At 45.8% G+C, this 26,625-nt stretch overlaps 2 protein-coding genes across 6 annotated transcripts in view; one reads left to right on the top strand and one right to left on the bottom strand.

Annotated features, from left to right (window-relative positions):
• The window catches only part of MTRR (5-methyltetrahydrofolate-homocysteine methyltransferase reductase), a 122,959-nt gene extending 115,684 nt beyond the window's left edge, over positions 1-7,275 (bottom strand). For 2 of the 5 annotated variants that reach the window (XM_034761520.1, XM_034761522.1), the window contains exon 1: positions 6,993-7,273. The gene's annotated coding sequence lies outside the window, so the exon portion shown is untranslated. Of the gene's footprint in view, positions 1-5,576; positions 5,728-6,992 lie in introns of those variants that run through there. The other 3 variants (XM_034761519.1, XM_034761517.1, XM_034761518.1) reach the window with 3 other exon arrangements.
• Positions 7,276-7,442: 167 nt separating this feature from the next.
• Positions 7,443-25,803, top strand: FASTKD3 (FAST kinase domains 3). The gene is made up of 7 exons (XM_034761523.1): positions 7,443-7,573; positions 14,337-15,806; positions 16,459-16,544; positions 18,773-18,947; positions 21,682-21,751; positions 24,505-24,619; positions 25,451-25,803. Exons 2-7 carry the CDS (start codon positions 14,366-14,368, stop codon positions 25,547-25,549), a joined length of 1,986 nt encoding a protein of 661 aa, XP_034617414.1. The 5' UTR covers positions 7,443-7,573; positions 14,337-14,365; the 3' UTR covers positions 25,550-25,803.
• The last annotated feature ends 822 nt before the right edge of the window (positions 25,804-26,625 follow it).

The following is a 26,625-nucleotide window of genomic DNA, read 5'->3' as shown; positions in this document are numbered from 1 at the left end:
TTACACACAAAACAAAGGTACAAATTTACCTTTTTTCCTTTTCAACAGAAATTACATAGGGTATATCATGTATGTTAAAGATTGGATTTTTTAAAAAAAAAAGTAAGAACTCTCGTGATATTTGATTGTAATATCGCCACATAAATACTTTATATGGATTCAGACTGCAAATCCAAATCCTGTACGTTAATCCTGATGGGCTTCCCCTCCCTCTGAATGAGGTGAAATTGCATTTCAAGAGGCTAAGTGTCTGTTCCTTCTAAACTTTTACTTTTCACATCCTCAAAGAGATAGCCAACTCCTTTGCCTGATGCCACAATGCAACCACATTTATGCTGAAATATAGATATTCTTCTACATTAGCTCATGTACTGGAACTAAAGGGTAACTGGCTGACAGGCTTTTTGAATAATTCTGAATGGAAAACACATCAGTATTTAAGCTTTAGCAAGGTGGAAAGCATATTTGTATTCTAGGACCTCAGAATACAAGAATGTAAACATGGATCATCATCAGCATTTCTCTCCATAGCTCCACAAATACAGAAACCATCTGTGGGGCAAGACTTTCGCTCATCAGAGACTCCTCTGATCTCAACTGATCTCACTAGACCAGTGGTTCTCAACCCGCGGGTCGTATGTGGCCCAATTAGCACACAGCTGCGGCCTAGCTGCATGATAAAGGCCGCAGGGCCTGTGTGGCTGGGTCCGGGTTGCCAGGCTGCCCTGCCTGCGTGCTGGGGTCTGGGGCCGCCCTGCCCTGCAGCGGGGTCCGCTCCTGGCCCCACTCTATGGATGGGTCTCTTGGTGGGGGCTGGGGTGCTGGGCATAAGCACCCTGGGGGATTTGGGAGGGACGCTGTGGTTCTGAACCTGCAGCCCAGGTAACACATTTTAGGCCGCATATGCAGCCCACATGATAAATAGATTTAGAACCACAGCATTAGACCTATCTGGTGAGAAGTGAATAGTTTAAAATATCAAATTAAATCCAGAAAAAAAGCCTCTGAAATATAAATCCATATAAACAAAATACCAGCTGTACATAGTCCTCAACTTGTGGACATTTATGTCAACCTGATTTGTTTTTCAACTGATGGCAACGGACGGGGCTTGAACCATTACTGGCAATAGGACTAAACAGATGCAAAAGTTTAAGGGAGGGAGGGCCAGTGAAGTCCATGGGTGATGCCTTGGTGAGAATCCCACCTCCCCAGGTACCAGGATTTTTACCAGAATGCTTTCCCTGGCCCTGCGCATAGGATCCATTTTTCTTCTCTGCATATAGCCTAGTAAGTGACTAAGTACAGTAGAGTTAAGAACACCAAAGTTACAAACTGACCGGTCAACCACACACATAATTTGGAACCGGAATTACACAATCAGACAGCAGCAGAGGCAACCCTCCCCCCTTCCCCCCCCCAAAAAAAAACAGTACAATACTGTGTTAAATGTAAACTACTAAAATAGTAAAGGGAAAGTTTAAACAAATATTTGACACAGTAAGGAAACTGTTTGTGCTTGTTTAATTTAAATTAAGATGGTTAAAACAACATTTTTATTCTGAGTAGTAAAGTTTAAAACAGTATTAAGTCTATATTCAGTTGTAAACTTTTGAAAGAAGAACCATAACGTTTTGTTCAGAGTTACAAACATTTCAGAGTTATAAGCAACCTCCATTCCCGAGGTGTTCGTAACTCTGAAGTTCTACAATATGAAGCTTCCCTACCTCTGGCTGTGAGAATGGAAGAAGAGCTTTCTCCCTCCACATCAAAGTCTGACTACTGTGGGAGCAGAGCTCTATTCTACCCCTCCTCCAACCAATGATTTTTGGGCCACCATCCTCTTCCTTCTCCGTGAAGAGCTCCAGTGTTTACACTGCTGCTCACAACTTTCCCAAGCAGCACAAGAGCAAAACTGATAGATGACTGGTGCCTCCCCACAACTTTCCCAAGCTGCGCTGGCTCCCTCTGGCTGCTCTCCCTAGCAGCCAGGCCCTGGAGCGACTCCTAGATGCCCATGCCTGGTGCAGCACAGCAGCTGCCTGGTAGAGTGCCTGGCTGTGACGGGGATTTGGCTTCCAGGACAGAGGCTGAGCAAGTCAGAGCCTCCCCGCCCCGCCCTCTTAGAGTCGGCTCTTGTCCCCAGAACCTGAGCCTGGGCAGGGAGCGGTGGCAGCAGCAGCCTGCTCCCTGCCTAGGCTCGACTTATGGGGATAGGAGACAACTCTGAGCATGCTGGAGGCGTGGGGGTGCTCCAGCTTGCTCAGCCACTGTTCCCAGACGCTGAGCAAGCGCGGGGGGCAGCCTGCCACATCCAGGCGCTCTCCCAGTCAGCAACTGAACTGCACCAGGCAGCAACCCAGGCAGCATGGATGGAAGAGGCTCTGGCCCCGCCCCTTCATCTCCCCATCCGGGCCGGCTGCTGGAGGGGCACTTGGCCCTTTGTGTACCTCTCACAAGTCTCCTCTGAACAGGTCAAAGTACCTGTGTTAGTCTAGTAAAACTACACGCTATCTTGACAACAGGCTTACTTCAGTTCTTTATCTTTGAATACTGCCAACTTTTTTTTTTTTAATTTAAAAACTACAAAAGGAGCTTATTTCATCTGTCCTGAATTAAAAGAACACTGTTGGTCAGAAATATTCCAAGACCCTGCCACACAAAGAAGCTAACTGAAGCCTACATGACTCACATAAAACAACAGTCACTCACACACTGGTGAATATCTTGTACAGTGCAGGATATGTACTTGAACTGACACTATTGTCTGTACTCTTCTTCCTTTCTTGTACATACTCAAAAGGCAGTAGGTCAGTTCATTTAGGCTATAGGTTCCAAATGAAAGATAATAAAATTGAATAATACTGAAGTGTCATATTTTGACAGCAATGCCTTTCAACCTCACCACATTCACATCTGTTGACACTTACATGCCCCAAAACAACAAAGTGTTCTAAACAGTGGAAACAGCAAGATAGAGATTTGTTTGCCCTCTAACCTGCCTGTGACCCAAAGAACCCCTCAATGCCCACTGGCATAGGGCCCACTCTACTGAAACTGATATATGGCCTGACATTCACTACCTCCAACACCACACTGTTGTTGTAATATGTATCCAAAAGGTATCTTGTAATGTATCATATGCAGAGGTGAGCTTGAGCCGGTTCCCACCAGTTCACGGGAACCGATTGTTAAATTTAGAAGCCCTTTTAGAACCGGTTGTCCCGCGAGGGACAACCGGTTCAAAAAGGGCTTTTAAATTTAACAAAAGCTCCAACAGCTCCCTGCCCTTCCCCCAGCCCCAGCTCACCTCACTCCGCCTCTGCCTCCTCCCCTGAATGCTCCCCCGGCTTCTCCTCCCCCTCCCCGGCTGCCCGCGAATCAGCTGTTCATGCGGGAAGCCTGGGAGGGCTGAGAAGGAAGCAGCGGTATCCCGCAGGTGAGCTGGGGCAGGAGAGCGGGGGTGCGAGCAGGGCTCCAGGCGCCGCACGGCTCTGGCCTGGCCCCCGACCCCAGGTGGCACGTGTCCGGCCCGGCCCCCGGGCCCAGCCCCAACCCCGGCCAGCCGGGCGCCCTGACTCTGGCCCCTGGGCCCGGCATACCGGCTCCAGTCCTAACCCCAGCCCCGGCTGAGCAGCCCAGCCCGGCCCCGGCTGAGTGGCCCCGGCCCGGCCCCCATCTCCAGGCAGCGCGGTAAGGGGGCAGGGAGCGGGTGTTGGATAGAGGGCAGGGGAGGTGGGGGGGGATGGATTAGTGTCGGGGTGGTCAGAGGGCAGGGAAAGGGGGATTGAATGGGGGCAAGAGTCCCAGGGGGGTAGTCAGAAAGGAGCAGGGGTTGGATGGGGCAGTGGGGGGCAGTCAGGGGACAGATAGAAGGGGTGGTTGGATGGGGCAGGAGTCCCGGGGGGCCATCAGGAATGAGAGGGGTTGGAGGGGGCGGCAGGGGGCAGTCAGGGGACAGGGAAGGGGGGTGGATGGGGCAAGGGTCCTGGGGCGGGGAGCTGTCAAGGAACGTGGAGGTTGGATGGGGCAGGAGTCCTGGGGGGGGTGGGCATGACCCCCTCATGGGGTGAGGAGGAGGGAATCGGTTGTTAATATTTTGGCAGCTCACCACTGATATATGTAAACCAATGAAAGGTCATGAATATGATTGTGTGAAGTATGTATCTGTTGTGTGTAAACTCTGCAGCTGAACGCCACCTCCTGGGTCCTAGTGCCAGTCGTGCTCCCCTTGTGCGTGCTGGGAACCTTCCTGTTTTCTGTGCAACAGTGAGTGCCCACAGTGGGGTGTGTGGGGGGGGGGGGGGGGGGGGGGGGGAATAGGGGGGGGGGGGGGGAATGTGGGAGTGAGGCATAGGTGCTGGAAGTAGGGGTGTGGGGTGCTGCCATACCCCCTGGCTTGAAGTGGTTTCCATTATATACAGGGTTTACAGTTTGGTTCAATGACTCTCAGCACCCCACTATACAACTTGTGCCAGCACGCCTGGAGTGAGGGACGGGGCTGGGAAAGGCAGATGAGAGGGATAGGGGAATCCCGAGGGGAAGCAGGAGCCCGGCATGCAGCATCCCCTCAGCAGCAGCTGGGGCTCCCCCGTTAAGCAGGCCCATTGAACCCACAGCCTGACAAGCCCCAACCCCCACTCCACTGAGCTCCAACCAGCTGCACCTAGACCCCCACCCCATCAAGCCCCACTCCCCCAACATCCCCCCCACCAAGCCCCATCTCCCCACACACCCCTGCTGAGCCCCAACCACCTTCACCTGGATCCCCTACAGCGTCTCATTGCCCCTGCACTTGGAACCCCACAACAAGCCCCTGTGCATCCAGATCTCCCACTGAGCAAGCCACACCCAGATTGCCCCACACAGAAACCTCTCACCCCACCGATGGATCCCCCACACTAAGCCCTTCCGCACTTGGATCCTGCTGGGCTGAGTCTGCCCACCTACAGCTGGTATGCCTGATGCAGAGGGGCAGGGCCCTGGGGTGTTTCTGGGGCAGGTCCGTCCCTTGCACTGTGTCAGGGTCAGGTGAAGCCTCACTCCCGAGTCCCTGTACTAGGGGAGGTGGGGGCTTCAGGGTGATCTCCCACATCAATGGAGCCAGTGGCCTATGCTCCCCCCTGACATGCTGGAGCCACATTTATTTATTGACAAATAAAATGTGCAAAATTTTAGAGTATTGTGTGCATAATCAATTTTTTTGGCAAGATTTTTTCATTTTTTTGGCACAGAATTCCCTCAGGAGTAAGCCAAGTCCTCACTTGCTGAGGCAGAGGAGTGTGGCTTACAGTTGTGGATATCCTGAACAAAACATCACATTGCCAACCAAAGACAAGTTGTATTGCAAATGACACATAAGAAACTCACTGAGATGCTTTGGGGAAGTAAATGTATACAGTTCACATGTTCAAAATACACTGTGCAGGCATACAGTGTGGACACAGCCTACAGAAGTCAACAGCAGCAGGGGATAGGCTCAAACAAAAAAAAAACAAGGTGACAGAGTTCAAAGCACAATTATATTTTCCCAGAGAACAGAAAGCTGGTTTAAAAGGGGGGGGAGGGGCTCATACCTTTTCATATTGGTAGGAAAAAGCTTTTATACATGTTGATTCTAAATCAGGACTCAATATCAAAGATAAGAGTGAGGATATTGTTGAGCCCCAGTCAACCATTCCAATAGAAAGGGCTCCCTTGCCACATTGACAGACCTCTTTGGACCCACCTTTGCGAAGCCAATGAGAGGCAGGTGCCTAACTGTAAAAGCATTAATGAAAGCAGGATATCATGATTAGGAAGCTCATAGGTAAGACTCAATCCAGAAATAAACTGAGAACACAACCCTGGAATCTTAAAATGTCACCTGGTCTGAATAGGGTTTCTTGCCCTGAAGGATAAAATCTACTGAATAACGCTGAGTGCGGGGGAGGGGGGGGTCCCCTTCTGCAGGAGAGGAGGAATAGTAAAGACCTAAGAGTCGCTGTTGAGAAGTGCTTTGAGCTCAAGGAAAGGACGACGTAAGAGCCACATGTTATTACAGACACAGCGGCTCAAATGCAGTTTACCGCATAATCCTCATCACGGAAGAAAATGAATGGCCGGACTATTTTCCAAGTGAGACCTGGGAATAATATGAAGAAGTGAGATTGTGTCTGGAGTTAGAGGGCAGGTCTTTGCTCTAACTCAGCCTTCCAAGAGCCAGATGTGTGAAAAAGACCTAAACTGAGATAAAAAAAAAAAAAAAAAAAAAAAAAAAACACTCCACTTTGAAACCAATTCCCTAGAGCAGTGGTCTCCAAAGTGGGGTGCACAAGAGGATCCTTGGGGGCGTGCGGCAGGAGGAGCGCTTTTTTTTTCTTTGCTTTATCAGTTCGGGTGGGAGTCCGAGCGGCTTTTGTTTTTGCTTCAGCAAAAATGGTCGAGCCAGCGCAGCAGGAGGTGCGTGCTCAAAATTTTTTTACTGATAGGGTGCGCGATCAAAAAAGTTTGGAGACCACTGCCTAGGGTTACCATACGTCCAGATTTTCCCGGACATGTCCAGCTTTTTGGGCCTCAAATCCCCGTCCGGGGGGAAATCCCAAAAAGCCGAACATGTCCGGGAAAATCGGGACATGCGGGGCCGGGGGTGCTGGGCCAGGGGCCGGGGCCGGGCCGGCGGTGCTGGGCGGGCCGGGGGCGCTCGGCCGGGGGCTGGCACCTCAGGGCCCGAGCCGAGCCAGGCTGGAGACGCCGGGGGGGGGGGGGAGACTGCCCCGTGCCTTCTCCCCCCACCCCACCCCCGCTTACCTGCTGCCTGCTTCAGGCTTCCCGCAAATCAAATGTTCACGGGAAGCAGGGGAGGGGTCGGAGTTGGGGCAGGGATTGTGGGGAAGGGGTGGAGTTGGGGCGTTGGCATTTGGACACTCAAAATATGGTAACCCTACCACTGCCCAGTCTCAGGACACAGACTAAAAGGAAGGGAGGGACACGGAGGCTGCGCCGCCTTTCACCTGTAGGGACGGTCTCGTCTTGTCAGCACGAAACAGGATTTAATTCTTTAACCAGGCCCAGGTGTCCCATTATCTCGCCCAGGTTTATCGCCGAGGCCGGGCCCCGCGCCGAGACCGGGCCGCTGAGCAGAGACAGCGGCGACCCCCGGCCCCGCCAAGCAGCGACGGGCGCACGGGCCTCACAACGAGCCCAGCCCGCGCGGCCGGCCGCTAACGGTCACCCCGCTCCGAACGCGCTCGCGCCCCGGGAAACGGCCCGGCCCCTCACCAGCTCCGCTTTGCCCGGTCTCCCGAGGCCGTCGCGCCGCCCTCACAACCACCGCGCGGAAGAGGCCCCCAGGAGCCAACTGGCGCTTTGCCCGGAGTTGAGTCAGGAGCTGCCCCGCCCCCTTCCTGGCGGAGATGCGACTGTGCGGGCGGGGTGGTCACTCCGGGTTACTCTCTGGTTGGCCCAAGCAAGGGCGCTGCACGCCAGGCGGAAGGGAGCGGGGTCTTATCGAGGAGGAGGCCCTGTTCACGCGCGTCGCAGGGGCTGCGCGTGGGGTTGCCGCTCGGAGCCCGGCTCGGGCTGTGTGACCCAGGTACAGAGCCAGGCCTGTGCGCGGCAGCCGGGCCCGTGCTCGGGCGGAGCGCAGCAGCAAGTCTGCAATGGGGAGTGGGACGGAGCGGGATGCAGGGGTGGCGGGAGTGGGAAGGGGAGGGTGCCCCACTCAGGTGGTTGTTCCTTTCCCGCTCTGAGCGCTCGGGAATGCAGCCATCTCCAGGGAAACGGGCAAGGGACGTTATGCTAAGGCCCTGCTCTGATGGAAACTGTCATTGGCTCTTTAGAGACAGGGCCGGCTCTAGGTTTTTTGCCGCCCAAAGCAAAAAAAATTTTGGCTGCTCCTTGTCCCAGCCCTGGGCTCCTCACTGCACCCCCCTGCTGCCCCAACCCTGGGCTCTCCCCCCCCCCCCCCCCCCGGCCCCCCCCCCCCCCCCCCCCCCCCGCCGTCTCAGCCCTGGGCTCCCACCCCCCCCCGCACCCCCCTGCTGCCCCAGCCCTGGGGGCTCCCCCTATCCCCCCACCATTGCCCCCCCCACACCTCCTGCTGCCCCAGCCCTGGGCTCTTGCCCTCCCTCCCCCCGTCCCTGGCCCTGCACCCTCCTTCCACTGCAGCCCTGGGTCACTGGTAACTCGCTCCCACAGCAGGTCATTCAGCAGGAATTTTAGATGTGCACAGAACACAGACAGGATTGGTTCCCATATGGTTACAGAACTGCAGTAAAGTGGAACAATTTTCAGCTTGTGTGATTGGAGGATATCTAGATGCATATTATAAGACTGTCCTACATAAATGAGGAAAAGTTGAGGTGCCTTTATTATTCTTTTGTTCCACTCTTTTTCTTTCTATGGGGAATTTGCCAATGCAATATCACTGTCTTCCTTTTAAACAAACAAACAAACAAAAGGCAATGGCTGTTGAAAATAGCAATTCCAGTCCTAATAACCACTGGGAAGCAGTTCTTGCTCAATTTTATCCTACTTTTTCTATAGCAAGTTACAGTGGATCAGTATATTTGATTTGGAAGAAATGAAGTAACAGCCACCCAAACTGAGCTTGAGCACTCCTGAATTTTGAGGTGTTCAAATCTGGAAGGCAGGTGCTGGGGGGGTGGGGAGGGCTGTGGCTCCGCAGGGGAGCACGGCAGCATGTATGCAGCAGCGTGTCTGGCACTGCACGAAGCCAGACATGCTGGTCTTAGTGGCACGGTAAGGGGGCTGGGGGGGTTGGAGAAGGGGTAGGGGGTTTCAGGGGGAGCAGTCAAGGGACAGGGAGAAGGGTGGGTTCGGGGGGCAGTCAGGGGACAGGCAGCAGTTGGATAGGCATGGGAGTCTCAGGGGTTTCAGGGGACAGGTAGGGGCTGGGTTCCTAGGGGGGAAGTTACGGGGGGTCTCCAGAAGGGGGCAGTTGAGGACAAGGAGAAGGGAGGCTTAGATAGGGGGTGGGGTCCCGGGAGGGGGCAATCAGGGGACAAGGACCAGTGGGGCTTAGATAGGGGATGGGATCCTGGGGGGCAGTTGGGGCAGGGGTCCCAGGAGGGGGTGATCAGGGAGCAGGGGGGTTGGATGGGTTGGGGTTTCTGTGGGGGGCAGTCGGAGGGAGTGGATGAGGGTAGCCCCACTCTGTCCCCCCTCCCCGTGGAGTGTCCTATTTTTTGAATGTTAAAATATGGAATCCCTACTCACAGTGCAGCTCTCCATTCAAAGCGGCCTGCAGCATGAGGTCTCAGCTTCCTCACTCTCCCCCTCTTTCCTGTTGGTAGTGGCCAAGGGAATGTTGGGAAATGTAGTTCTTTCCCTGCTCCAGGGCTGGCTCTATAGGCAGGGAGCTAACCAAGGAACTACAGCTCCCAGGGCCCCCTGTTGGTTCTCAACTCCCATGCTGGATCGCTGCCGCCCCTGCATATGGGCTGCCCCAAGCATGTGCTTGCTTTGCTAGTGCCTAGAGCCGCCCCTGTTTAGAGAGAGATCGAATGGTTAAAACAAGATTACAGAAAGAATAATTCGTGTCTAACAATGCCTTAAAACCTAAAAATAACAAAATCTAGTAGCTTTCTTACAATTTTACTTATTTAGCAATGGAGACTGGTCCTCTGTGGCTCACAGGCAATCGTCTCACATGCTAAACACCAGTTAGCAAATAGCTTCTCTTCTTCAAAAGCTGCCAGACCTAGCACTTCCTCCTGGGAGTAGTTCTGTAGAATTCCATGGGAGTAGATCGGGTAGCAATCCTGCTTAACTGTTGCTCTCCTCCTTTTATAGCCTTTTACCCCTGTCCAAAGGGAATACAAAATGCTGCCAAATCAGAAGGAGAGAATTTTGCACACCCATTGCACAAGTATAAACAAATATAGGACCGTGTATAGTTATGGATAAGGGTTTTTGTGTCCTTTATTAGATTATCATGCACGACTAGAGTGTTTCTCTAGGTGCAGAGAAGTGTACCTTTAGGCATAGCTGTAACATGGCTTTTATGGGAAAGGTATCTGTACCTTGGGACTGAGAGGGTCTGATTCTTTGCTGTTGTAAATAAGTACACCTTTGCTGAGGCCTCTTAACTCTTTTTTTTTTTTCTCATTATGAACAGTTAGACTGACTTTCAAAGATGTTAAGACTAATGTTATAAAATAGGAGGAAAGGGGACTGATTCAAAGACCTGCTTGAAGTTTCACACAGAGTAATATATTTGTATTATTTGTTATTGTGTTTTTATAGTAACAACTGGTTTTGAGCGAGGTGCTTTCCAAACAGGAAAAAAAGGAATGGTCCTTTTTCCAAGGAACTCTCAGTCTAAGGACAGATTGACAGGCAGACAAATAGGCAGAAGTTTGGGGAAATGTGACTGACATACTATTCTTTAATTTTAGTTAATGTGCATGCCAAGTAGATTCCTTACTAACTTTGCAGGGGGGGCAATAAAAATACTTCTCTGAAACTTCCTTTTGATTACATGCTAGTTTGTTAACTCAAAGCAGAGTCAGTGTAACTATGCAAATTAATTTGGTTGAATATGGATGGTAGAAAGAGGCAAAAAAGAATCCTTTAAAAAGTGGAAGTTTAAATCCTAGTGAGGAAAATAGAAAGGAGCATAAACTGGCAAATTAAGTGTAAAAATATAATTAGGAAGACCAAAAAAGAATTGGAAGAACAGCTAGCCAAAGACTCAAAGTAATAGCAAAAAAAAAAAAAAAAAATTAAGTACATCAGAAGCAGGAAGCCTGCTAAACAACCAGTTGGGCCACTGTACAATTGAGATGTTAAAGGAGCACTAAGGGACGATAAAGCCATTGCGGAGAAACTAAATGAATTCTTTGCTGGGGATGTGAGGGAGATTTCCCAAACCCGAGCCTTTCTTTTTAAGTGACAAATCTGATGAAAGTGTCCCAGATAGAGGTGTCATTAGAGAAGCTTTTGGAACAAATTGATAAACTAAACAGTAATAAGTCACCAGCACCAGATGGTATTCACCCAAAAGTTCTGAAGGAACTCAAATGTGAAATTGCAGAACTACTAACTGTAGTCTGTAACCTATCATTTAAATCAGCTTCTTTACCAAATGATTGGAGCAGGGGTCGGCAACCTCTGGCACACAGCTCGCCAGGGTAAGCACCCTGGCGGGCCGGGCCAGTTTGTTTACCTGCCACGTCTGCAGGTTCAGCCTATCGCAGCTCCCACTGGCCGCAATTCGCCACTCCAGGCCAATGGGGGCTGCGGGAAGCGGTGCAGGCCGAGGAATGTCCCATTGGCCTGGAGCGGCGAACCGCGGCCAGTGGGAGCTGCAATCGGCCGAACCTGCGGATGCAGCAGGTAAACAAACTGGCCCGGCTTGCCAGGGTGCTTACCTTGGAGAGCCACGTGCCAAAGGTTGTCGATCCCTGGACTGGAGGATAGCTAATGTGATGCCAATTTTTAAAAAGGGCTCCAGAGATGCTCTGAGCAATTACAGGCCGGTAAGCCTGACTTCAGTACCAGGCAAACTGGTTGAAAGTATAGTAAAGAACAAAATTGTCAGACGCATAGATTAACATAATCTGTTGGGGAAGAATCAACATGGTTTTTGTAAAAGGAAATCATGCCTCACCAAATCTACTAGAATTCTTTGAGGGCGGGGGGTCAACAAACACGTGAACAAGGGGCGGGGGCTGGCTCTAGCTTTTTTGCTGCCCCAAGCACCAACCCGCCGAAGTGCAAAAAAAAAAAAAAAAAAAAAAAAAGCCAGCTGGAGCACGGAAACAAAACAAACACAAAAAAACTGCTTGAAATGTGCTGCGCCAGGAATTGCCAGAGTGCTGCCCCTTGAGATGTGCCGCCCCAGGCACGTGCTTCCTTTGCTGGAGCCAGCCCTGACAAGGGGTATCCAGTGGATATAGTGTACTTAGATTTTCAGAAAGCCCCTTTGACAAGGTCCCTCACCAAAGACTCTTAAGCAAAGTAAGCTGTCATGGGATAAGAGGGAAGGTCCTCTCATGGATCAGGAACTGGTTAAAAGACCGGAAACAAAGGGTAGGAATAAATGGTTAGTATTCAGAATTATATAATATCAGGGTTGGAAGGGACCTCAGGAGGTCATCTAGTCCAACCCCCTGCTTAAAGCAGTGCCAATCCTCAGACAGATTTTTGCCCCTAAATGCTCCCTTCAAGGATTGAGCTCACAACCCTAGGTTTAGCAGGCCAATGCTCAAAGCACTGAGCTATCCCTCCCCCCATAAAAATTCTCTTCACCCTAGATGGGACTTGAACCCACAATCCACTATGCCTTATCCATTAGGCCACTGGAGAGAGGTAAATAGCAGTATCCCTCAGAGATCTGTACTGGGACCAGTCCTATTCAAGATGTTTATAAATTATTTGGAAAAAGAGGTAAACAGCGAAGTGGCAAAATTTGCAGATGATGCAAAACTACTCAAGATAGTCCCAGGCACACTGCAAAGAGCTACAAAAGGATCTCTCAAAACTGGGTGACTGGGCAACAAAATGGCAGATGAAATTCATTGTTGATAAATGCAAAGTAATGCACATTGGAAAACATAATCCCAACTATACATAGAAAATGATGGGATCTAAATTAGCTGTTACCACTCAGGAAAGAGATCTTGGAATCATTGTGGATAGTCCTCTGAAAACATCCACTCAATGTGTAGCGGCAGTCAAAAAAGCTAACAAAATGTTGGGAATCATTAAGAAAGGAATAGATAATAAGACAGAAAATATCATATTGTCCTTCTGGATTTATATCCGTGGTATGTCCACATGTTTAATACTGCATGCAGATGTGGTCACCCCATCTCAAAAAAGATGTATTGGAATTGGAAAAGGTTCAGAAAAGGGCAGCAAAAATTATTAGGGGTATGGAACAGCTTCCATATGAGGAGAGAGAAGACTGGGAATTTTCAGCTTGGAAAAGTGACGACTTATGGGGGATATGATTGAGATCTATAAAACCATGACTGGTATGGAGAAAGTAAATAAGGAAGTGCTATTTACTCCTTCTCATAACACATGACGTAGGGGGTCAACAAATGAAGTTAATAGTCAGCAGGTTTAAAACAAACAAAAGGAAGTATTTTTTCACACAACGCACAGTCAGTCTGTGGAATTCTTTGCCAGAAGATGTTGTGAAGGCCAAGACTGTAACACAGTTCTAAAAGAACTAGAACTAGAGAAGTTCATGGAGGGATAGGTCCATCAATGGCTATTAGCCAGGATGGGCAGGGATGGTGTCCCTAGCCTCTGTTTGTCAGAAGCTGGGAATGGGCGACAGGGGATGAATTACTTGATGATTACCTGTTCTGTTTGTTTTCTCTGGGGCACCTGGCATTGGCCACTGTCAGAAGACCGGATACTTGGCTAGATGGATCTTTGGTCTGACCCTGTATGGCTGTTCTTATGTTAAATACACTGCTACCTCGATATAACATGACCCAATATAACGGGGTAAAGCAGCGCTCTCGTGGGGCAGGGCTGCGCACTCCGGTGGATCAAAGCAAGTTCAATATAACATGGTTTCGCCTATAACGCGGTAAGATTTTTTGGCTCCCGAGGACAGCGTTATATCGGGGTAGAGGTGTACATAAGTTATCAATGTGCAGGTCAAAAAATATACTTGTTGATAATAGGACTCTTGCATAGTTTAAGAATTACTCTTAAATTAACACTGTGAACTTGAAATCAAGTCAACTTTAACAAGTTTTAAAGGTAGTTTCAGGTACAGCACTATACTTGCTCCTGTGTTCCCATGCCAATTCTTAGGACCTCTAATTGAGAAGCCATGATCCTGCAGATGTTTACGCACATGCTCCTCTATAAGCGTTGAAGACAATCTAATAACTCATATACTTAAAGTGAAGTAAATGTGAAGTAGATATGTAAGTGTCTGCAGGAATGGGATGAGGTTGTCTTTTATTTTATTTTATTTTATTTTATTCTGTTGCTGTATGTGCTGGTAACTAAGGCCCTGATCCTGCAACTGCCTGGGTATAGGCATGTGCTTGAGCAGTTCTAACCATAGGATTGGGATCTAACTGACTATATAGCTGTTCTGCAGTTAAATGCGCAAAGTAATCAAGTTGGGGAAAAAAAGAGAAAAATTATTTTGGTGTGATGAGGTGGGGGAGTCTTTGGGAAACAGACTATTAAGGGAGCAAGGAAGAAATCCTATAGGCAGGTTGTTCAATGTCCTCTGTAGGGTTTCTTCCACCTCCTGTGAAGCATCTGGACTAGATGGGCCACTGATCTAATCTGGTAAATTCCTGTGAAACAGTACATTACTATAAAATGTCCCTTTCTTTTTTTTCCTCCTGTAGGCAACTTCCAGGGGAACACTTGACCTGATATGGCTTTGATTAACTTACAAAGTTTCCAGTTTTATTCTTCTAGTGTTCGCACATGCAGGTCCCTGGGAACGCTAAGAAAAACCTTGAACCACCTTAGTGATCCAGGCAGACAGCTAAGGTCATGGTGCTGTGGTTCCTCGGTCTTTGGCACAGTACTTTCAAGGATTAGGTTTCAGTATGTGTTTTGTAGAAACTACCATGCAGAACCCTGGAACCAGCCTAACTCCATTATGGGAACTGTGCATCTTCACAGAGATGCTGGGAACCGTTCTAAATCTGATGGCAAATGGATGGATGAACAAAATTTTTTCATGGAGCTGAACAGCTTGAATTCATCCAATGAGCTTTTTAAATTTTTGAGTTCTTTAGAAGTTATATCTGACACCATGGCAGCAGCAGCTTTACAGAGGATCTGTGAATTTGAAGTGGCTGACAGTGGATTGAAGAATCCTGAAGCCATATTGGGGAATGAAGTCTTCAGGGCATTATGCTTTCAGTTTGAACATGAATCACAAAAGCTGTCAGACACTGGTCTCATGACTGCTTTGCAGGCTTTGATAAAGTTGCGTGTAGATCCCTGGAGTACTCTGATTGTGCGTTTGGTATCGGAGAGCCAGGAACGGCTTGATAAGGGACAATTAACTATTAGAAACCTGTGTATTCTTGGAGAAAGCGTGCTTGATTTGGAAGGCCCAGGTTGTACAATGCTGGAACAAATTGTGAACCAAGTACAAGGAAAAAAGGTTGAAGAATGGACCACTGAGGACATAGCAATGGTTTATGGAATGCTGCAGATGAGTATTACAGAAGGAGGACAATACCAAGACTTGTTAAACCACATGAACAACATCACTTTAACCTTAGCTCCCCAACTAAGTCCTAAATTGATAAGCAGAATACTGAAGGCACTGGTTGTTCTTGACCAAACTCAGGCAATCCCTTTAGTAATAAGACTATGTAAGGATTCAGTGAGGCATGTCCCTCGATTCACAGATGATGAACTAGTAAATGTGCTGGAAGCTTTGATACATTTTGGACACACTGACCAATTCTTCACAGAAGCACTGGAAAGGCTTGTTCCCAAATCCTCCTTCACCATGAACCCTGAAGCAGTCAGCAAAGTCATGCAGTACTGCTGCAGAAAGCTGATCCGTTCTAAGCCCATCTTCAATGCCGTGGCAGAAAGTTTTGCTTATAATGCTGACAAATACACCCCCAGACAGATTGCTGAGTGTATTGTTCCATTTGGAACGCTCAATTACCTACCACCAAGTGCTCCCTCTGTCTTCAGAAAACTTGAAAGGATACTAAATGCTCACTTTACTCAGTTTCAGCCTCACACCCTGCTGAATCTGCTCCACTCATGCACCCTTATTGAGCGCTACCCAGTAAACTTTCTGGCAAAAATATTTAACCCCATTTTTCTTCAACAGCTGCAGGGTAAGAGCACTAAGTTCATCTGGGTCTCTGTTACTCTGTATATTAGCTTCTCTCATACCACCTCCTTGCCACCTATGTATCTCAAATTCCACAATCAGCTGTCGGAGCTAACTGAAGAAGAGGGGACTAGGAAGTTGAAGGTACCTGTACAAAGTTTAGAGACAGAAACTTCTAAAGGAGAGCAGGAAGATAGGCTTCTTCCCTGCTTTAGCTGTTTCTGATTAAATAATAATACTTAGCATCTTCATATTTTAAAAGTGTTCCATAAACATTAGCCAGTTGATCCAATCACACATTGAGGGGGCGGGTGGCAGAGTCTTCCTTTCCCATGCTTAATCCACTAGAACTTGCTGCCCCTCTGATGTCATGATATCTTGCAAGATAACATGAAGAACCCTGAATTCAGATCTTGCCAGATATTTATTTTTCTTCAAACTTTAAAAATACAGCTATAAGTGGGATATATGATTTTCAAATATTTGATTTTTTTATATGTAATTTTTAAGTTTATTTGCATATTCTGTTAATGATTTAGAATAAAGCAGCTTTTGTGCATGTTTATTTAAAAACAGCTCCCCTTTGTATAATGACTTGCATGAGAATTCTTGTTGAACACATATCTGTACTGAATGTCTGAATCTTTTTGTTTCAGCTCAAACACCAGGTTTGAACGGATTTGTCCTCTCTCAGCTGACCCAGCTCTTTTTAACAGTTACCTTGGAGTGTCCCTTCTATGAGGTAGTGGATATAAGTTGAAATATTGTTTGGGAATTTTTTTAGTCCATGTAGTAATTGTTGCATAATTGTTCCTTCTGAAGCAAAATAATATAGACTGGTGGTCCCTCAGCTTTTCAGAGTCATGCCTCCCCCTTACCCCCGTCTGCCCCCCCCTCACCCCCCGGGCCAGGAGTGGGACCGTGGCTCCGGGGGAGGGGGGATACAGATGGGGTAAGGAGGGGGGGCAGGAATGGAGCTGTGGCCCTGGGCCAAGGCTGGGGCCAGTACAGGGGCAGAGGCACGGTCAGGGGCCGGGAGTTGGGGGCAAGGCTGGAGCAGAACTGGGAGCGTGGCTGGGTGGCACTCCCTCCCTGCCCCCTGTGGCGGCTGGCCGAGGCCCTGTTGCACCCTCCATGAACGTTCCTCTGCGCCCCACAGTTTCAAACATCTGATATAGATGTATACAGACACCCCCTCAGGTTACGCAGACCCAACTTATGCAAATCTGCACTTACGGAAAAAGTTCCGTAAGCTAAAAATAGTTTGGGTTTTTTTGTTGTTCTTTTTTTTGGTGTAATGGTCGGGTATACGTTTCCAACTTACGCAAAATTGGAGTTACGGAACGGAACACTTGCGTAAGTCGGGGAGCATCTGTAGGTCTCTTTTCATGATTAAAATTGTGAGGCAATGAAATTGTCCTACTTTATTTTTCTGTTCTCTGCACAACCAGTTACGTACAATGCACCGTATGCAGCCATTAAAAAAAATCCCAGTGTGAAGGCATACACTGGAATCCTGTCTGATTGCAAAGGGAAGGGTTATTGGCAAGGATTTCAAAAACGTGTAGAAGAAACGTAACCTACTCTGGCTGGCAATTTGTCTGACAAAACATTTATTGGCAGGAAAATGCTGATTCATCAAAACAAACTTTTTGGAGGAAAGGGTTGGTCTACCCTTTTAATGGCCTGATGCTGCGAGGTGCTGAGTGATCTCCACACCCCTGGGGGTTGAGGGTATGCAGCATCTCACAGGGTCAGGTCCTTATGGTTTCTCTCACAACCACTACATAATAAACAGCTGTCCTGCTCCTCACACTTTAATCCATAGAAATTCAATATAATTTACAAAGGCTGGTGAGAAAGGGAGCACTGTGATGAGGGGACTGCTTCCCTTAGCCTGAGATATGTTATAAAACCTGAAGTTGTAGGAGTTGGGGATGAGGAAGTGACAAGCTCTTTGGACCATAAATGAAATTCTGCTTTAGGAGGACATTAAGAGCTAGGAATCTTCACGATGAGAAAGACCGTCTTTATTTTTCCTATCCTACAGAAATGTGAAAGCCCAGTGGAGGAGCTAGCATTTTTTGTCTAATGGGAGGAACATCTGAGTCATGCTCTCTTCTCTTCTGTTCTCTTCTCTCAATTTCTGGCTATGTAAAATGCTGGCAAATCACTCTTGCCTAATTTCTTTACATTCCACAGGAAACTAAAGTGTTGTCTGGCCCGACTGTAAGAGTCTAACAGTAGTACTGTCTTTTTCTCCTTGTTTCCTGTGCCTGGTTCTGAAGGGACAGGACAGAGCTGATGTTAGTGTTGGAGCTACATAATTCTGGGACCCACCTGTAACTGACAGGAGGACTGGAAACCAAGCACATCTGGCAGGCATAGTTACCATGACTCAGAAAGCAGGGATCTCAAACGACATCCATTGGTAGTGAACTCACCCATTGCACTGAACCATGTATAGAAGATATTTCCCTTTGTTTTTTTCTTTTTGGTATGAGAGGATATAGAAGGTAACACAAGCTCCTGTGATTCCCCAAGCAGCTGCACTGGGAAATTGAAACCTTCAGGCTTGTCTCCTTGCAGCCTGTAGTGTGGACTACCCTAGGCCACACTTGAGGCTGATGGTGGGTAAATATATATTTGGATATATAATAGGAGTCTTGCTTGGAGTGTTTCTGTTTTAGTTTGGTGTGGTATTTCCTGTTTGTTAGGGTCCTGATTCAACAAGTTACTGAAGCACATTGTGTATACTTTGTTACAATAATACACTTGCTAGTTATTAAAAAAAAAAAATAGCTTACCCGCCTCATTATTTTTTAGTTTCTTAATTACCTGCATATGTAGGAAATGTTTCTATGTGCTACTGAAGTAACTGTAAGTGCAGAGCAGATAGAGGCTTAGATTTTACCTTTTTTCTTGCTAAATGAAATTTTGAGTATTTCCTTGTCTTTGCTCTTTTGATAGGGTCCTAAACTCCTTCCAAAGTATCGAGTAAAGTCCTTTCTCATACCAGGCTGTTCACTGGAGTCCTCTGTGGACGTTCACCTCTACAACAGGGTGAAGACTGGACTAGTTGATTTGCTAGGACCAAGAATGTATTTTGCTTCTCATGTGTTGACACCATATTGCTATACATTAGGTGAGTGATGTTGCCATTTTTTAAGGTAGAGGGGACTGGACCTTCCAGACTTACACTTCTCTAATTCTATGATTATTGACACACTGTCTGGAGTGGCTCAAGACTGAGAGTGCCAGTTTCAGGACAGACTGTCAAAAAGCAGGGCAGACACCCCAAACTGGTGGTATGAGCTGTAATTAGATATCACCAACCCAATAACGAATGTGAATTCCCAAAGTACAACCATAGTTTGCTAATGTAGTCACAGACAGTCCCCTTAGACATTCCAATCTATCTTGCCACCCAGGCAAGCTGGACTATGTGATAAATGGTCACTTACAACAAAAATCACAAAATACTCAGGTTGCTTCCAGTCCCAAGAGATCAGTCACTTACCCCAGACCAGTTTGTTCCTTAGATCTCATACCAAAAACAATGTTGGTTGCCAATCCTATAATAAACCAACTAAAGGTTTATTAACTAGGAAAAAGAAATCAGAGTTATTTACAGGTTAAAGCAAGAAAGAATATACACAAGTAAGTTTCAGTCTCTGATTCAAAAGGTGACAGAGTTGTAGTAATCGGTCAATTCAAAGCATCTTTCAGGGCTAACACCTACCAAGTAGCATGGGGATCTCTTTGCTTGTGTTTAGGAATATTTGCCTCTCAGGCTAAACAGCATGAAAGAGAGATTCAGTTTCTCCTTGTCAGGGATTTTTATCCCCTCCACTACAGAGTCCAAACTGATGGGATGAGTTCATGCATAGGTCTCTCCTTCCTGGAGGAAATTAGGAATGCAGTCACTAAAGTCTTTGTCCTTTGATGCTACACAATGCTTAATTTGCCTTCAATGGCCATGGACAAGCACTTTACCTTAATCAATGCTGCGTGTCCTATTTGGCGAGTTACAAAATTACAGAGGTTTACAATGCAAACACTTCAGTATAACTTTATACCATGGGCTATAGAGGTTATAAGTGAGATCAATACATGCAACACATTACAAGCATTTTATAAAGTTGTGACGAACTGGGCCTGTTCTCACTGTGGTCTGTGAATGCTGACAGGAGAGTGTGGCTGGGATAGTCTGCATTGGAGGATGGGAGACGGCCCGAGGGCGCATACCTGAGTGTGTAACATGAGAACCCAGGAAGGGGTTGAAGGCCAGGTGACTCCTTAGCCCGGGAAACTGAACAAAGGCTGTGGGAGGGGTCGCTGAAGGGAGAGTGTGGGAAGCAGGCTGGAGAGATGGCTGGGAGGCAGAGATGGCTCTGACCTCCCAAGGGGGGCTGGGCTGGGATGCCCGGGGACCCCAAGATGGACCTAACTGAGGGGGTCCCTGTTGTCTGTGCCTGCAAGACCTGTCTTGGACTGTATTCCTGTCATCCAAATAAACCTTCTGCTTTACTGGCTGGCTGAGAGTCGCAGTGAATCGCAGGAAGCCGGGGGTGCAGGGCCCTGAGTTCCCCAATACTCCGTGACAAAAGTCTAAACACATTCTTATCAACTTACCATCTAATGTCTATTTTGATAATGCTAACACACAGGTAAGCAAGATTGGTTTCTAGCTATCCATTTGTAAGTGTTCAGTGAGGACTGGGACCTTTGCATGAGCTGGAACTTGGCCTACCAGTGTCACAGGTATTATAGCAGCATAACTTTGCATCGTGTTGTCACGGTTTAGAGCAACTGCACCTGTATTCCCTCTCCATGGTCCACCAAAGGTACCCATTCTAGTCTCCCAGCTCCTCAGCCATCACCTCTTTGGAGTAGAGACCCATGTCTCCTTCCTTCCTGTCTAGGATTTTTCCAGGCTGCAGATTTCTCTGCCTACACTGTGATATTCACAGCAAGCCAGCAGTTAAGTTACCACCCAGATCTTTCTATGCAAGCCAGAAAATGGGCAGTTTAATATATTATTTATGTTAAATGTACGTTGTGATCTCTCAGACCAAAAAAAAAAATCAGACAAAATTAAGGCTATAAATAAAGCTTTTAAAAAAGCAGTATTTATCAAAATATCATAGTTTGAAATTCAGAGTTCTTAACTGACTCATGGCACAGTGCAGAAAGAGAGAACACTGAAAAATAGAGAATTTTTGTTCTGTTTAAAAAAAAAAAACTTTTTTTTAAACCATCTCCAAAATGTCTTGTCAGGCAGGGAAAGGTAACCTCAGATTTGCATGTGCACACAAATCTTATTTAGGAGGAGTCCACTCATTTTAAACTTTCGGGTAGAAAGGCTATTTTACTGAGATATAGAAGGGAAGCTACTAGGTACATGCAGTGTTATACACTCACATTGTAGGCAATACAGCTATGGAAAAATGAAGATATGCCACTATCTTGTTTGAATGTCAGAAAATTCTCCACTTCAAGTATGCATGAGGCCAAAGAATCATTCCTTGATTCAAATCTTGGCAAACGGAAGGTCTAGATTGTCCATGGTAGTTGCTGGCTGCCCAGATTATACATAACCAGCAGTTGCATAATTTACGTATGTCTTTTTTAGAAATATTTTCCACATGTTTATCTGTCTTGTTTATTCTTTAATCATTAACCACCTCTTTCTTAACTCCTTTTTAGACCTGCACATGGTTAGGTGTAATTTGCAATAGAAAGCTACGTTCGTTCTTGGGGAGTGCCTGTCATTCAGGGAAAAGTATTAATAAGAAATAGATGGAAATTACAATAAACAGTGTATATTGTATGAAAGCATTTGTTTTTCTTTCCCACTCATCCCTTCCCCAACCCAGATATTGAGATTAAATTAGATGAAGAAGGCTTTGTATTACCTACCACCGAATATGAGGAGGTGCACAGGAGGTAAGAGAACTACAAACATTAGAGGCAAATACCATCAGACTGTGAGATTACATTAACATTGACAAAAATGGCAATATTCAGGTTGAAATTCTGGCCCGATTGAAGTCAATAGGAGGTTTGCCATTGATTGCAATGAAGCCAGATTTATACCCTTGGTATCTTAAAACTTTGAGTTGCAATGTATCACATATAGACCCAGCTTGTGAGTGGTTATGAGGGACAGACGAGAAACTTATTCTTCACTACGTAGGAGCAAGAGTGGATAACACTAATTTTCTAATAAATAAATAAATAAAAAATAAACAAATAATTTTACTTTTATTATTTGCTTATTTTCTTTTCATTTTATATTTTTAAGTTGCTAAAGTGGATGTTTGGTACTCGTTTCTTTAGTTTTCTAATTATGTAAAATCTGAAATTTTACAAACAGATTTTTTTTTACTAATTAATTTCACCTTTAAAATGTCATCTGTGCTGAAAAAGTTAAGTCCAGGGCCTCATTAACATGCTTCATGTGAGACCAGCACAACCTCAGAGACTAAATCAGAGGTGGCCAACCTGAGCCTGAGAAGGAGCTAGAATTTACTGATGTACATTGCCAGAGAGCCACAGTAATAGGTCAGCAGCCCCCCATCAGCTTCCCCACCCTGCTCCCAGCACCTCCTACCTACCGGCAGCCCTGCCGATCAGTGCCTTCCCCTCCCTCCCCGCACCTCCCAATCAGCTGTTTCGTGGCGTGCAGGAGGCTCTGGAAGGGAGGGGGGAGGAGAGAGGGCACTGCAGACTCCGGGGAGGGGGGCAGAAAGAGGTGGAGTGGGGGCAGAGCCAGGGTTTGAGCAGTGAGCACCCCCGGCACATTGGAAAGTTGGCACCTATAGCTCCAGTTGGAGATATACAAGGAGCCGCATATTCATAGAATCATAGAATATTAGAGTTGGAAGGGACCTTAAGAGGTCATCTAGTCCAACCCCCTGCTCGAAGCAGGACCAATTCCCAGCTAAATCATCCCAGCCAGGGCTTTGTCAAGCTGGGCCTTAAAAACCTCCAAGGAAGGAGACTCCACCACCTCCTTAGGTAACGCATTCCAGTGTTTCACCACCCTCCTAGTGAAATAGTTTTTCCTGATATCCAACCTGGACCTCCCCCACTGCAACTTGAGACCATTGCTCCTTGTTCTGTCATCTGCCACCACTGAGAACAGCTAAGCTCCATCCTCTTTGGAACCCCCCTTCAGGTAGTTGAAGGCTGCTATCAAATCCCCCCTCATTCTTCTCTTCTGGAGACTAAACAATCCCAGTTCCCTCAGCCTCTCCTCATAAGTCATGTGCTCCAGACCCCTAATCATTTTTGTTGCCCTCCGCTGGACTCTTTCCAATTTTTCCACATCCTTCTTGTAGTGTGGGGCCCAAAATTGGACACAGTATTCCAGATGAGGCCTCACCAATGTTGAATAAAGGGGAATGATCACGTTCCTCGATCTGCTGGCAATGCCCCTACTTATACAGCCCAAAATGCCGTTAGCCTTCTTGGCAACAAGAGCACACTGTTGACTCATATCCAGCTTCTCGTCCACTGTGACCCCTAGGTCCTTTTCTGCAGAACTGCTACCTAGCCATTCGGTCCCTAGTCTGTAGCAGTGCATGGGATTCTTCCATCCTAAGTGCAGGACTCTGCACTTGTCCTTGTTGAACCTCATCAGGTTTTTTTCGGCCCAATCCTCTAATTTGTCTAGGTCCCTCTGTATCTGATCCCTACCCTCTAGTGTATCTAACACGCCTCCTAGTTTAGTGTCATCTGCAAACTTGCTGAGAGTGCAGTCCACACCATCCTCCAGATCATTAATAAAGATATTAACTTATTAACTTCTGAAGAGCCACATGTGGCTTCAGAGCTACAGGTTGGCCACTCCTGAACTAAATTGATAAGCAAGGAACTTATACTATATTTGCAATTGGACTTCCATAAGTCAAGAAAGCTGAGATGCTTTGACCAGGCTGTACTCCTCCACCACAATGTGCAGTTTGATATCCATGGGACCTGTGCTCCTAAGTCATGTAGGTGCTTTTGAAAATCCCATCTATAGTTGTCTAAATGTGGGGTTAGGAGCATAAACATAGCCTCTTACTTTTGAAAAGTTTGGCCTATGTTCACAATAACTTTAATTTATTGAAAGTGTTTATTGAAAACTGCACATTGTGAAAGATGAGGCAAATTTTGGTTTGGAATGACAAAGGTTTTATGCCATTGAGACACATTTTTAATCAAAATATAGTTTTTGCCCCTGATGCTGCAAACCTTATACACATGCTTAACTTTAAGTAACGTTCATTTAAGTAAAGCTACCTGCTTAAGTGTTTGCAGGATCAGAGTCTTGTTTTCAGTATTCAAATAAGATACCCCACCAATAGTGGCATTACAAATAAACAATTTAGGTAATTTGATTCATTATATATTTTAATCTCAAATTGCTATATAATATTTTTTTCAAATTAATTTTAGAAAGTTTCAACCTGATTTAAATAAATGATTTAACAAAAAATCACTTTATTTAAATTGCCTTGATTTAAATCACTCTACCCTGGCAGGGGCCAATCACAGTAGCATCCCCTCTGCTCTGACCCCCTGAGGGACCATGTGCTCTAAAAGGGTGTGGGGAAGAGGCAATATCCCTTGCCCCTTTCACTGGGGCCCACAGAGTAGGTCTAATAATTGATAGCATTGTTTTTAAATGCACTTTTGTGTTTGATTTTTAGACTAGCCCTGTGTATTGATGGTCAAAAGAGGTTTTGCCACAACAACCACAGTCTTCTAGGCACAGAAGCTATTAAACAAAGACATTTGCAATTACTTGGATATGAAGTTGTGCAGGTAAAGGCTGAAGCTATCAGCTGGTGCTTCTCTAGCTAGAAAAAGATTGAAGGCTAATTTATAAATAATAAAGCTTAAAGCTACTGCTGCAAACACTTCCCATGTTGGTTGTGGACTTGCCCTGGCTGTGTGACCGCTTCCCTTTCTTGGTCTCTTCTGCTTGTCTTCCTTTTCTTTTTTATTATTAGTTCATTCTTTCTGCTTGCCAGTTGCAAATTTCAAGAGCACTCAGCTCCTATGACTGTTTAAGATTCAAATCCTGGCCTCATTGACTTCAGTCGAAGTTTTGTCACTGAGTTCAGTGAGACTAGGGTTTTTAGGCTTTTTCAAAAGACCATAACTGGGATTTTTTTAAGGTGAAGGGTTTCTTGGTAAAGACTACCTATAAAGCCTCTTTTCTGTTCCTAGAATCCCCTAAACTAGGTCATTTTCGTTATTTTGCTTGTTCATATTTACTTAATTTTTGCTGAGACTTTTTTTCCCTGTGGATTGAAGTAAAATCCTTTTTTAAATTTTGCAAATGGAGAATTTGTTATAATCAGCTAGTTCAATGCACCCAACTTTTTATAGTCACCCAGTTCTAATAGTAAGTGACTTAGGCCCTGATCCTGTAATGAACTCCACGCTCAGGCAGTCCCTATAGGGTCCACTTGCATAGTCAATTGCAAGATTAGAAGCTTAATTTGCATTTTTAAAAGCTTAACATTTATGACATGAAGTTATTCATTAAGGAAAATTTCATTTTATGAAAGTTAATCTTAAAGAATATTGAATATAATGCAGTTGTTCATTTAAAGCCATTTCTCACAACCATTTCTCTTTAACTTCCAGATTCCATTTTTTGAGTTTGAGACTTTAGATAACAGCAAAGAGATAGTAGAATATCTGCACAAGAAAATTTTTCCTCATACCTACAGGCTCAACTGGTGATACAATATAACAATAATAGACTACAGACTGGTCCACAGCACCTCTAGGTACTGTGAAGAGTATATTTTTTGAATGGGAGAACCACTCTACTTTCAAAGTAACTCCTCATAGGATGATTTTAGCTCCTGAATGTGAGGCTCTCCAGTTCCTGGATGGATTGATGTACAAAGAATTAGAAAGGGCAACAGAATGTATTTTATTTTGTGTGAATATTTACTGCAGCTGAATAAAAATAATGGAAAATGCTCGCAAAACCGTTCATGCAGTTTTTCCTGGGTATTGCACTTTTCCTTTTAGAGTTGACAGAGATATGCTTATAAATGGGTAAATACATCATTGTATGTGGGGTTACTAAATGTTGCTAGACATTCAAGTTGTTACTGATCAGGGCTTTTCTCAGTGGTACAATAAATTCAGTTGCACAGTGTCAAATTGTGCACTGTCTTACACTCTGCAACGCTGGAATTATTGGAGTTTCCAAAATATGTAAAGCAGGGTAGAATTTTGCCTCTAGTGTGAAGGCTTAGTACTTATGAAACAAATTTAAATACCCTAAAGAAAAGTACAGTTTAAATATATATGCAATTACGATAATAAACTTGTATTGACTTTTTTTTTTAATAATGTGATTTAAGTATGCAAGTTTTCTATTTACCAGGAATTTTAAATGTGAAAGAAAATCAGTGCACTTCATTCATATTTGCTCGTGTACTTATTTATATTTCTCACCATTTTAGATTTCTGAGTTGTATTCCATTGAACCTGAAATATTAGTGATTTTAATGTTCAGTGACTCCAGTAAAGAGCACTATTGCCCATTGATCATAGAGTAAAATAATGTATATGAAAGTATGAAAAATTCATTGCATTATCATCAATCCAGTGCTGTTTGTTATAAAGCTCTTTTTCCAGATAAAATGAAGAATTATTCTTAAAGATGAAACTTGAATCCCCAACTACCTTACACTGTCAAATCAACCTTATTTTCTCTGATAGAGACCACTCATTGCAAGCTAATGGAGTTACACAAGTGGTACTGAGGGCCTCGTTTGCTCAGCAGAACCTGTATTGCTAGA

The sequence above is a fragment of the Trachemys scripta genome, chromosome 2, assembly GCF_013100865.1.
Source record: "Trachemys scripta elegans isolate TJP31775 chromosome 2, CAS_Tse_1.0, whole genome shotgun sequence".
NCBI classification, from domain to species: domain Eukaryota; kingdom Metazoa; phylum Chordata; order Testudines; family Emydidae; genus Trachemys; species Trachemys scripta.
This window is presented reverse-complemented; position numbering and strand designations above follow the sequence as displayed.

Coding starts and splice junctions, on each gene's coding strand:
- FASTKD3 (XM_034761523.1), top strand. CDS start 14,366: ATGGCTTTGATTAACTTACAAAGTTTCCAGTTTTATTCTTCTAGTGTT. Junction 15,807..16,458: donor TTTTCTTCAACAGCTGCAGG/GTAAGAGCACTA, acceptor TTTTTGTTTCAG/CTCAAACACCAGGTTTGAAC. Junction 21,752..24,504: donor TATGAGGAGGTGCACAGGAG/GTAAGAGAACTA, acceptor TTTGATTTTTAG/ACTAGCCCTGTGTATTGATG.